General features: G+C 46.6%; 2 protein-coding genes across 2 annotated transcripts in view; both read left to right on the plus strand.

The window, feature by feature from the left end:
* grip2b (glutamate receptor interacting protein 2b) overlaps positions 1-10,891 on the plus strand; it is a 186,225-nt gene extending 175,334 nt beyond the window's left edge. The window contains exons 24-26 of the mRNA XM_087993993.1: positions 59-283; positions 2,804-2,950; positions 7,816-10,891. Of these exons, the coding sequence (XP_087850119.1) occupies positions 59-283; positions 2,804-2,950; positions 7,816-8,028 (585 nt within the window). The 3' untranslated portion in view covers positions 8,029-10,891. The remainder of the gene's footprint in view (positions 1-58; positions 284-2,803; positions 2,951-7,815) is intronic.
* The window catches only part of LOC148147983 (caveolin-1-like), a 42,558-nt gene continuing 37,807 nt past the window's right edge, over positions 8,187-12,937 (plus strand). The window contains exon 1 of the mRNA XM_087993994.1: positions 8,187-8,305. Within this exon, the coding sequence (XP_087850120.1) occupies positions 8,187-8,305 (119 nt within the window). The remainder of the gene's footprint in view (positions 8,306-12,937) is intronic.

The following is a 12,937-nucleotide window of genomic DNA, read 5'->3' on the forward strand; positions in this document are numbered from 1 at the left end:
TGTTGTCGCACACGTGTGCGCAGTGCTGTAAACCTGTGTCCGTGCTGCCTCTCCACAGGCTTCTATAATGTCTGGAAGTGAATTGACTTTGGGGATTGAAGGCCACCCATCAGAAGCTGTAAACCACTCAGTGCTGGGGAAGCTGCAGGAGGAGGGTCCGCTGGAGGGTAGTGAGGAACAGAATGAGTGCCCGGTGGTGCCTACGCTGGGAAAGGAAAAAAGATTGGAACTGAAGAAAATTAAGGAAGAGGTTACGCCAACCAGTCCTGCTGAATTGCACAAGGTGAGTTTCCAAAGCTAGCTCTGAGCTGAGGGGCACAAGGTGTCTCAGGCCAGAGAGAGACAGTGTGAGATGCCAGTGAGAAACTTTCTACCAAGGATCATGACATGGGTATGGAGCAAAGTCCCGTGACTCCATCCATTGAAGATTCCTCAATCCCAGAGCTGTGCACACCAACCCTGAATAACTATGTCAAATTGTAACGGGCTTTAGGAGGAGGGAACCTCCAAAGTCCTGCAGGATATGTGTAACCCTCTGAGTGCCCTCATCAATGGACACGCGTACCCAGGCAGAGAAATGGTGGTGTTTGTTTAACAGGGAGGAAACCGATTGTGAAAGAAACTAGGCAGTGAGGCAGACAGAAACCCGAGTCTCTGAACATAGAAGGTTCTGATTGTTACTGTATCTGTCACAGGAAAGAAGACAATTTAGTACGTGTCTGTGTGTAATTCTTGATTTTGTGTTTTGTTCCTCTGTTCATTCAAGGGAATGCAATAGTAGCGTTTCTCACCCATCCCTATTGGCTGTGAGAAGGTGGTGGCGAACTGCCCTCTTGAATCACTGAAACCCCCCCCCCCCCCCCATGGAGTGAAGGGACACCCCACAGTGTTTTTGAGCCAGTGATACTGAAGAAACACTGATATAACTCTTGAGTCAGGACGGTGTGTGGCTTTCAGAGGCGTTTGCAGGTTCCCATGCATTTGCTGCCGTGTCCTTCTAGATGGTAGAGGTCATAGATTTAAAAGGTGCTGTCAAAGGAGCCTTGGTGACCTGAATGAAAACAAAAGGTGTCGGAAATCACAGCGGGTCTGGTAGCATCCGTGGAGAGTGAGCAAGCTAACGTTTCGAGATGAAGGTTCTGATGAAAAGTCGTCTCGACTTGAAACGTTAACATGCTGCCTCTCCATGGATGCTGCCTGACCCGCTGTGACCTCCAGCATTTGCTGTTTTCAGTACAGATTCCAGCATCTGCAATAATTTGCTCCTAGCCTTGGTGACTTATTGCATTCCATCTTTTAGATGGTACACACAGTTGCTGCCGCGTGTTGGTGGGAGAGGAAGAGAATGAGTGAGGGGTTAAGGTAGTTAAGCAAGTTCCTTTATCTTGGGTGGTGTTGAGGTTCTTAGCGCGTGTATATGTGTGTGTCTGTTGTCTGTCTGTCTGTCCTTGGCCCTGCATGTCCATGCCATCCTAGTCCCAATTTCCTGCATTTGGTCCATGCCCCTCTAAACCTTTACTGTTCATGTGTCTGTCCAAATGTCTTTTAAATGTTGTAATTGTACCTACGTCCACCACTTCCACTAGCACCACCCTCTGTGTGAAAATGTTGACCTTTAGGTCCCTTCAAAATCTTTCCCCTCTCACCTTAAACCTATGCCCTCTAGTTTCAAACTCTCCCACCCTGGGGAAAAGACCAGCATTTGCACTCTCTGTTGCCAGTCGCACACGTTGCATGTGAAGGAGAAGACTGGGTGTGAATAAGCAGGTACGAGTGTGTATTGTTGTGTGAAAGAGTATGTTGCACTTTGGCTAAAAGTGAGCATACACTTTCAGGTGAGCAGCACTGGATGGTTTTTGTATGAGGACACATTTGATGTAAGAGCATTTTCAAAGACCATGTTAAAACTTGCACAGAAAGCATGGAATTTAACAAAGGAAATTGCGTTGTAGATTCACCCCCTTCATCTGACGCTTTTATTTGACTCTGGTTGCCTGAAAAGTGCATTTTGAGCTAACAAGCTGCTTTTAATATAAGTAATTTAGCATTTCCAAAATGGGAGAAAGGCAGATAAAGATGGGATAATATTAGTGTGAAAGTGGAAAGCCATCCATCCAGACCAAGGTCGCACTCAATCCATTGTTGCATTGAGCTGCGTGGAAAATAATTCCAGGAGGTTTCATCTCCTGGTTTCAGCTTAGGGATCAGACCATAGGTCTGGAAATCAACTACAGGAAGGAGGTTAATGCAATCCACTCCAGGTGTTAAGATTGACTCTGAATGCCAGTGTTGACTCTGGTGACAAGGTCAACTCCGGGTGTCCACATTGACTCTGGGAGTTGAGGTTAATCTGATGTTTACATCAATCCTGTTATTAAGGGCAGTTCCAAGTCATAGAAGCCTACAACATGGAACCAGGCCCTTCGGTCCAACATGCCCATGCCACCCAGATGTTGACATCAATTCCAGGTGTTAACCTCTCTCAGTGTGGAGAAAACTCCTGACATCAGTCCTAAACTCCAGCTGAAGCTGCATCTTTTTTGACCTGACCCTTCCTGTTCCATTTGAAATCAGAAACAAAACAGAAATTGTTGGAAAAGCTCAACAGGTCTGGCAGCATCTGTGGAGAGAAATCAGAGTTAACGTTTCGGGTCCAATGACCTTTCCTTAGAGCATCCATTCCATCCTTTGCTCCAGATGAATGATTTTTCACATCAGTTACTATAGGATAACCAGAAACGATAATGGTAAATTAGGCAAATTTTCTGGAGCCTTTCTTTAATTAGCAGTATTGTTTTCTCAGATCACCATCCACAAGAGCTCGGAGAATGAAGATTTTGGTTTCAGTATCTCTGATGGCCTCTTAGAGAAAGGGGTTTATGTCAACTTGATAAGACCCAATGGTCCTGCTGATGGAAGTGGGCTTCAGCCCTATGACCGGATATTGCAGGTAAGAAGAAAATGTACATTTGCATGGTGCCTTTTACTACCTCAGGATGTCTCCAACCACCGCACGGTTAATGAAATGTTTGTGAAGTGCAATTAGTGCTTTCATGTAGGAAACATCAGAATGGGGGTGGGAAGGCAAATGGACCCATCAGCTCCAGTTCTGCCACTGTATTTTAACCCCCTTAACAAAAATCTATCGATCTCAGCTTTAAAATGTTCCCATATCCTCAGTCTCAACCTCTTTTTTTTTGTGGGGGTGCGGGGGGGAGCACTTTGTGGAATGCACAGTGGCCCAGTGGTTAGCATTGCTGCCTCAAAACACCATGGACCCAAATTTTGGGCATCTTCCCAGAGGCTGTAGTTCTGCAGGTCAGGGTGGATTGGCCATGGTAAATTGCCCACAGTGTCCAGGGATGTGCAGGTTAGGGTGGATTAGCCATGGTAAATTGCCCACAGTGTCCAGGGATGTGCAGGTGAGGGTGGATTAGCCATGGTAAATTGCCCACAGTGTCCAGGGATGTGCAGGTGAGGGTGGATTAGCCATGGTAAATTGCCCACAGTGTCCAGGGATGTGCAGGTGAGGGTGGATTAGCCATGGTAAATTGCCCAGTGTCCAGGGATGTGCAGGTGAGGGTGGATTAGCCATGGTAAATTGCCCAGTGTCCAGGGATGTGCAGGTGAGGGTGGATTAGCCATGGTAAATTGCCCACAGTGTCCAGGGATGTGCAGGTGAGGGTGGATTAGCCATGGTAAATTGCCCACAGTGTCCAGGGATGTGCAGGTGAGGGTGGATTAGCCATGGTAAATTGCCCACAGTGTCCAGGGATGTGCAGGTGAGGGTGGATTAGCCATGGTAAATTGCCCACAGTGTCCAGGGATGTGCAGGTGAGGGTGGATTAGCCATGGTAAATTGCCCACAGTGTCCAGGGATGTGCAAGTGAGGGTGGATTAGCCATGGTAAATTGCCCACAGTGTCCAGGGATGTGCAGGTTAGGGTGGATTGGCCATGGTAAATTGCCCACAGTGTCCAGGGATGTGCACGTTATGTGGATTGGCCATGGTAAATTGCCCACAGTGTCCAGGGATGTGCAGGTTAGGGTGGATTGGCCATGGTAAATTGCCCACCGTGTCCAGGGATGTGCAGGTTAGGGTGGATTGGCCATGGTAAATTGCCCACAGTGTCCAGGGATGTGCAGGTTAGGGTGGATTGGCCATGGTAAATTGCCCACAGTGTCCAGGGATGTGCAGGTCATGGTGGATTGGCCATGAGAACTCTGGGGTGATGGGGTGGAGTTGGTTGGGATGCTCTGTGGAGGGTCAGCACAGACTTGATGGGCCAGATGGCCTCTTTCCACAATGTAGGGTTTCTATCCCAGAACTTACCTTTGTGTGAGATAGTGCTCCCTGACGTTTAGCCAGAGTGGCTTGGCTCTGACGTTAAGGTGATGGCTTTCTATTCTGGGCTGCCTCACCCGAGGAAATATCCAACCTCTCAAGTTCTTCAATTACCTTAATCTTCTACAATCGAGGGAATTGCAGAGACCCCAGAGATGTTGCATCTCACTGGTGGAGGGAGGTTGGGGTGGGAGGACATGATAGGCCTTTGACAGTGAGCAAGGAGATCAGGGGTTGGGGGGGCTGGGTGGAGAAATGCTATTTAATCCACAAGACTTTGGAGTAAAGTAGCCACCTACTTTCCCATTACAGTAGTTCCTTGAGGACAGGCTTCAGACCAACAAGCTCAGGCAGCACCCACTGTTCAAAAACCTGCACGGTTAAAAATGACCTCACAGCGGCCACTGCTGCATTGGATCTTGCATTGCTGGGGGGTTTGGCCAGTGACCTCGATGTGGACTGTGACCCCAGGGTGTTGAAACCCCTGGTTTAACATCCCATCAGCCTCTTGCTGATTCAGAGGCAGGAGTGCTCGCCAAACAGCCACAGCTTGGAGCTAAGGGAGAGCCAGCCTTGGAGTTGAGAACAATATTGGCCCAATGACCAGAAATGGAAACCCAGCTTTGGTCATGGTACAGCAGCCTGCTAACGCCCATCCTCCTTGTTCTGCCTGTAGGAAATGTTAGGTGTAACAAATACCAGTGCTCACTTCCCTTGGCTGCCTTTGGGTGCAGAGCAAAGTGTGAACAAAGGGTAATGTTTCCCTGTTGTTTTGTTCTTGGATATGAGCAAGGCCGCTATTTATTTTTCACACCACATTACCCTTGAAAAGGTGATGATGGGTTAGAGGGATATGGGCCAAGTGCTGGCAAATGGGACTAGATTAGGTTAGGATATCTGGCTGGCATGGATACGTTGGACTGAAGGGTCTGTTTCCGTGCTGTACATCTCTATGATTTTACTGGGGTCCATACATTGAAGGACTTCCCCTGAAGGTGTTGGGTAACTGTCTAGTAGGATCTTGGGCCTTGCGACAATTAACAAATGGAAGTGTATGTTGAAGTCATCGTGCTCCATCGCTTGGAGGCCAGCTTTGCTTGGTGGAAGAGCTTCTGGGGAGCTAATGCAGTGCACACTGGGGTTTGTGATAGACTACAGCCATGTTGTGTTGGGATCAAAAGGCCAGAGATTGTGGCCTACCCACTGGCTCAGACAGTGCAAGAAAATTGTTATTTTTCAGGGAGTGCTAAGCCACGGTTTTCAAGAGGGGAGGGGCGCCATTTTGTGTGGTGAGCTGTAGGATTATCTTCAGACTCAATCTTTAGACACAGGCCCGAGTAGTGACAAGGTAAAAATTATGATATCACTAACCTTGTTGAAACATTCAAGGTCCTTAGGGCAAGTGACAGGGTAGATGTGGAGAGGTAGTTTCCCATTGTGGGAAGAGTCTAGGGCTTACTCTCAGAGGAAGGTCCAACACATTTCAGGCAGAAATGAGGAGGAATGTCTTCTCTGAGGGTGGTGAATCTGTGGAATTCTTCACCACAAGAGGGCTGTTTGGGCTGGATCACTAAAATCAATGTGGAGACGGATTTTTAACTAGTAAGGGAATGGAGGGTTTTGGGAAAAAGCCAGGGGAGTTGGGGCTGAGGATTATCTCATCAGTCATGGTCTCATTGATTAGTAGGGTAGACTCGATGGACTGAATGGCCTACTCCTGCTCCTACGTCTAATGATTTTATAGCTCTAACTGTAAAAGGATTGTGCCAAGTTTGCAGTAAAGATTTGTAGATATTAAAAGTATAAAGGGATATGGGGACAAAGTGGGAAGATGGTGCTGAGTTATCATGATCGAGCTCAAACTTCAATCGGGCTCCAAGGGACTGAACAGCCTCCTAATTCCTCCATTCCTATCACTGACTATTTTAATTCACTCAGTTTTCAGGAGAAATATAATAGAAATGCTCCAAATTATGGGAGCTCTGATAAGAGTAAATAAGAATGAATTGTTTCAGTTTATCATAAGAGGTGGGAGGCATGGTGGTAACCTAAGTGGACTAGAAATTATGGGGTCAGACCATGACTTGAAATTTAAATTTAGCTCTCCAAGGAGAAAAGCTATCTGGTTCACTCACATCCTTTAGGGAAGGAAATGTACCATCCTTACGCAGTCTCTGCCTACATGTGACTCCAGACACACAGCAACATGGTTGACTTTTAAAACTGCCATCTGGGCAATAAATGCTGACCAGTCCATCAATGCCCATATCCTGTGAGCAAATGAAAAATTGGCAGGAAGCTTTGGAACCCAAGACCATTGGCGATAGATTGGGTTGCAGCGAGGGCTTGACTTTTAGACAGTGACTTCTAATCTGGAATGCAGGACCGATGGAAGCAGACTCAATGGTAACTTCCAAAGGGGAATCGGATAGGAACTTGCAAAGGAACTGGTTGCCTTGCTCTTGCAAAGAATTGACACAGGCCGAGGGGTGGGCGAGGTCTACGAGAAGTCCTCAATCTTTCAGGAGGGAAGAATCCCAATTTCTGCTCCTTTCAAACAAATCTTCAATCAGGTTAAACAGCCCCTGCTAGGAACATTGCAACAGAAACAAACTCAAACAGTTAACAGAAACTTAGAGAAATAACACAGAGTTAGCGAGTTATCATAAGGTTTTGTCTGGGATGGCGATACATCACAGCCCATGCAGTGCCCACAGTGGCGGCCTCTTTCTGTGCTGTGATCCTTCACCTCCATTATTCAACTTTCCCTCCCACCTTTCACTCATAAAACACCAGTAGACATTTCAGAAAAAGGCCATCCGACTTTTAAAAACAACTTCATTTATTCATGGGATGTAGGGTCACTGGTCAAACCAGCATTTAATATCCACCCCTAATTACCCAGAGGGCAGTTAAGTGTCAATCACGTGGCTGTGGGTCTGGACTCACATGTAGGCCAGACTAGGTAAGGATGGCAATTTCCTTCCCTAAATGACATTAGTAGACCAGTTGGATTTTTTTCCCCGACAATAGGGACATTTAAGCGACTGCTGGACAAGCACATGGATGGCAGTAAATTGAAGGGTGTGTAGGTTAGAGTCAAAAAGCATGGTGCTGGAAAAGCACTGCATGTTAGGCAGCATCCGAGGAGCAGGAGAGTCGACGTTTCGAGCATAAGCTGTTAGGTTGGTCTTAGATCAAGATAAATGCTCGGTACAACATTGTGGGCTGAAGGGCCTGCACTGGTCTATGTTCTGTGTTCATGGTCATCATTAGACTCTTAGTTTTATTGAACTCAAATTCCACCATCTACTGTGGTGGGATTCGAACCCAGGGCCCCAGAACATTCCCTGGGTCTCTGGACTAATTAATCCAGCAATGATAGGACTAGGCCATCGCCTTCCCTTTCAATGGGTTTGAGGGTTGGGGAACGGCCCGATTGCTAAGCTGTGCATGTTTCTCTGCCGGCAGGTCAATCACGTCAGGACGCGGGACTTTGACTGCTGCCTGACAGTGCCCCTTATCTCCGAGTCGGGGGACAGGCTGGACTTGGTGGTCAGCCGGAACCCCCTGGCGCTGACCACCCGCACCAGGTCTGAAGACTGCGAGCGCTCGCGGAATGGCCACCGCCTCTTGCAGCGGGCGGGGTTCAGGGAGAGCAGAAAGAACACCAGGTCGCTGTGAGCAGGAGAGGCCGAGACGTCACACCGTCCCTCCCCCTCCCTCCTCTCCCCCACCCACCATCCACCTCCCCTCCACCCCACCCCATAAACACTGCCGGGCTCTTTCCAATGGTGCTACCTTCCCCCCAACCCCGTTTCAGATTGGACGCCGGCCAAACGATGTCACGAGGCACAGCTGAACAGCAGGAGGGGCTGAATGGCCCGTCCGTTGACCTCCAGAGGATTGATCGCCAACTTGCCGGTGCTTTCCCGGAAATGCCGGGAGTGGAGGATTCCTGGTAAAGTCGGTGGGGGGTGGGGAACAATCAGAGAGGATTTCTAAAGAAGTGTTTGTTGGCTCTGTGTTACTGGGGGTGAAAGGTTGCTTGGCTCCTCAGGGCAGTTGGCAGGGTAAAAACCTCAAGAACGTGGGTTGCCAGAGATGACAGCCTGTCTCCTGTAGCTGCCCCATCGCGTAATAGCAAGAGGGGTGCATATTTATTAAATGCAATAATTCCAAAATACACTCCCCCACTCCAGCCCCTCAACCAAACTTTCAAATTATATTGTCCTTAGAAATACCCAACGACCCAAATGTCCAGTTTCAACTATTTAAGGATATCAGCTGAAGATTTGAGGCTTTCTGGTGATGGCCTTATTCCCTCCGTTAAAGATTTCTGGTCAGCTTCTCAGGGCAGGTGGGTTTAAAACGCTGTATGGAACTTGGAGGTAAGTGAATGCGAGACTGAATGGAGTTGGTTTTAATTAAAACGGGGCACTATTGTCCCAATAACAAAGGAACGGGAGGAACATTTCAAAAGGGGCATTCTGATGGGTATTTTATCCAGTGGATGTCAAATTTTAAGGGTGTGAGCTTGCAATACAAACACACCGCCCACTTAGACTGCTGTCTAGTCAGGATGTGTTGGTGTGGAGGCTGGTAAACTCATGCTGGCCATACCCAGCTCTCTGCCACCCCAACTCCACACCCCCAACTCCAATGACATCCTTCCCAGGACTCCTGTCAACCAGGAAACTGGCATTCCTGAGGTCAAAGATGGCAGAGCTCCAGCAGGACACGCATCTATCTGGCACCTGATGTTTAGATTTGGGGATGAGGTGGTGGGGTGAGGGTTAGTGGGGAGGGTTATGGGTGGAGGGAGTGGGGGGGAGGGGTGGGGTGTGAAATACTCTCCATCAATCCGGAATGGAAGTCAGCCAAAACTCTGACTCCGATGAGCCTGACATTCCGCGCTGAGGATTGGTGGGAAAGGTATGTGAGCAGTGGGAGAGCGAGAAAGACAATCAGAATGGAGAACTCCCTTCTACCAGTGAATGGAAATGAAGCACAATTAAAGTAACTCAGATGGGTGAGGCCTTGCACTGTGAGGCCGGTGTATTGAGCTTTGATGTGTGTGCGTGCGTGTGTTTGTGAGTTTTTTTTGTGTAAGTTAGGCATCATTTTTGTCCTAGGATGTCAACCGTTTTAACAAGAGAAAGAAACTGCACTTCCGTAGCAAATTGAGGACCATTCGTTGCTAAAGTAGTCTTGAACTCATCCCATCCATACTGTGTTAGTGAAGGCCTCAGTCGTGGCATTGGAGGGTCAAGGTGACAGGTTCCAAATGCAGGCACACTCGCTGATTTCCTGATTTCTTCCCTTCCTCTCCCAAGGACACTAACTCCGGCCAAGGCACAGTTTCCATAGGAACCCAGTGGTCAGTCAGAACATTGCTGTTGTTCCTTCCTGAGCAGCTGCACATGCTCAGTTTGTGGGGAGGGGAATGGTTAAATCCTAATTTATTGGCGTCCGTAATCCAGCCCCACTGAGGCTGATTGTAGGCACTGTTGCTCGCATTAATATTCGGAATTTGTTGTGAGTTGACTTCAAAATCCTCCTCACCCTTGACCATTCTCACCTCAAACATCTGTTCTTTCCTCCACTTTGGACATCCATCCATCCATCTTGCCCAAAACCACAAACATCCATCCATCCCTCCCTTGGCTATCCACCCTCCTCCACCCTCCACACTGGCATCCAACCTCTATCCAGCTCCCTCCCCTTGGCAGGGTTTCTACAGTTGGCCTTAGTCCCCTCTGGACATATGAAATGTGCCAGGGAAAACGGCTCCTGGTCACTGTGTGGCTGGATAAAGGAAGTGGGCTTGGTCACAAAGGCCTGCATAGTGGAATACCTTACTGCTGTTCCTGATCCTGTAGCCCACTGGCGCAGAATGATCAGTTAATTTGGAAATTTCAGTTGGGAAGGAGGAGAAATAATTGAAAAGTCTGTGTTTTTTTAGTGTGTGTGTTCGTCAGTCACCTCAGTCCATGTTAGTCTAACAGTGAAGGGCAGCCATTTTGTGATACTGGCCCCCCTCAGTTGCCACAATGTCAGAATCTCTCAAGTCAAAATGTCTTCTGATTCCCATCACTGCTTGATTGCAATGTGCCATATTTAAATGTAAGATATTGTTTGAAATCCAACCTATTGTCAGAGGTTGGGGGGGTGGGGTGGGGTGGGGGGAATGATATCTCTCTACGTTAATTGCCAATAATTTGAAAAATTATTGATGGAAACTATTTAAAGAAAAATGACTTTAAAATATACCCTGATGTTGTATTTGGGGCAAAGGTACGTGTTGATGGCTTTTGGACTGATGCATCCACAAACTTGTATTTTTAAATGTGTAATATTGAATGGTTTATGCTGTATGCCCTTGATATTATTTTTCTATGAATTTTTCTTAATCGCTTGTTATAGCACAATGTGACAGACTTAAATCTTTTGGTCCCCGGCGGGAGATATTGTTAATATATTTCTGTATGAAAGGAAATGCAACAAACAGGTTTTTTTTTAATGCAAAATAAAAACAAAATGGAGGTTGTTCAGTTTAGCGAGTGGACCTTTTCATTCTAGGCACTGTAAGACTCTGTCACCACACACCCCATGGATCTCACAAGGGTCTAGTATTGGTAACGCCAGTCTTGTATATATATATGTGACACACACATAGAACAGGTGGCCAGAGGCTTCCAGTCTACACCATACCCTTCAGTGACAACATGCAACATTGGTATTTACCAGCCCCACCTGCTCGGTCACAGTCTCTGATGTGAAATGACGCCATTGGCGTGAATCATCCAACTCTTGGTTCAATTCAAACTTGAATCAAATTGGAAATAGCTACTTTCCAATCCACCCATGATTGTTAGGTACAGGACATGGCACATTGAGTACACCATGGCACATTGAGTCTGTTCACCAAGGTGGTCTTGAAGAGATGGCACAGTGGTAATGTCATTAGATTACTACTCCAGAGGCTAATGCTTTGGGGACACAGGTTCAAATCCATCATGGCTACTAATAGAGCATTAAATGCAAATAATTGCAAAAAAGAAATTTCCTCTCAGTAATAGTGAACATGAAATTATCGTAGTCACACAGCATGGAAATAGACTCTTGCCTCAACATGTCTGTGCTGACCAGATTTCCTAAACTGAACGAGACCCATTTTTCCTGCATTTGGCCCATATCCCTCTACACCTTTCCTATCCATGTACCTGTCCAAATGTCTTTTAAATGTTTTAATTGTAACCACCTCTACCACTTCCTCCGGCAGCCCATTCCATTTGCATACCACCCTCTGTATGAAAACGTTGCCCCTCAGGTGCCTTTTAAATCTTATCCCTTTCACCTTACCCCTCTAGTTTTGACTCCCCTACCCTGGAGAAAAAGACATTTTCACCTTATCTAAGCCCCTCAGGAGTTTATAAACCTCTAGATGGTCACCCCTCAACCTCCGATGCCAGCCTTTCCTTATAACTCAAATGCTCCAGTCTTGGTAACATGCTCTTTTTTGCACCCTTTGCAGTTTCATAATATCCTTCTGGGCAACCAGAATTGTACGCAGTTCCAAATGTGGCCTTACCAATGTCTTATACAGCCATACTCCTGTACTCAATGCTCTGTTTATAAAACCCAACAAGTTCACTACCTAGAGGACAAATAAAGCAGCCAGACTTAGAAATGGGTGCACAGGAGTTCTGTTTTAAAGCTTTTGAGCTAGTTTGTGTCATTTGTAATTCTCACTAGTTTTTCCATCTGAATAGGAAGGAGAGTTGGTGTCCTCACATAGTCAGACCCACAGCAATGTAGTTGACACTTCCCTGCTCTTTGCCACTCAGTTCAAGGGCAACTAGGGACCACAGCTAAGCTGGTCTTGCCAGTGATGCCCACTTTCATGAAACGTTAAAGAAAAAAATAAGCCTCTAGGAATGAAACTATAATCAATTGTTGTAAAAACTCATCTGGTTCACTAATGTCTGTTAGGGAAAGTAAGCCTTGCTTCCTTACCTGGTCTTATCCAGATCCTGGGACTCTTAACTGCTCTTCGAAACTGCGCAGTTCAAGGGCAAATAGAGATAGGCATCAAATGATGCCTACATCCCATAGAAAGGTGGGGAAGTGATGGTGAGCACCTGCCATCCATTTCAGCACAGCAGAAATTCAAAACCTTCGCTACTGATGAAAGCCTTTGGGTCTGACAGTCTGTGAAGACAATGCCAAACCCCTGTGAATTTCACTGGCGGTTCTTCTGAAATGAAAACCATCACACCTCTGGGTAACTGATCATTTAAATTCAATTTTTACATCTTAATTTGTTTTTTTTTGAACAAAGAAAAAAGTTCCTGGTGATATTCAGATTTGTAAAATATGTACATGAAGATTTGCTAGCCTCTGTGATGTTTCATCTCTCCTGTAATTTCTATAATTATCAAATCTCTGACAGTTGCAGAGAATTTGAAACCCTGTGGGTGAGCTCCGGGATTTTGATATCATTGTAAATCCAGAATTAATAAAGTAAACACTTTCCAGCTGCTCGTTGTAGCTCCTCTTACAAGCTCTCACCAGCTGTAGTGCCTCTAAC

Source organism: Chiloscyllium plagiosum, unplaced genomic scaffold (genome assembly GCF_037043375.1).
Source record: "Chiloscyllium plagiosum isolate Xiang-an unplaced genomic scaffold, Cpla_swu_hap1 HiC_scaffold_14, whole genome shotgun sequence".
Lineage (NCBI taxonomy): Eukaryota > Metazoa > Chordata > Chondrichthyes > Orectolobiformes > Hemiscylliidae > Chiloscyllium > Chiloscyllium plagiosum.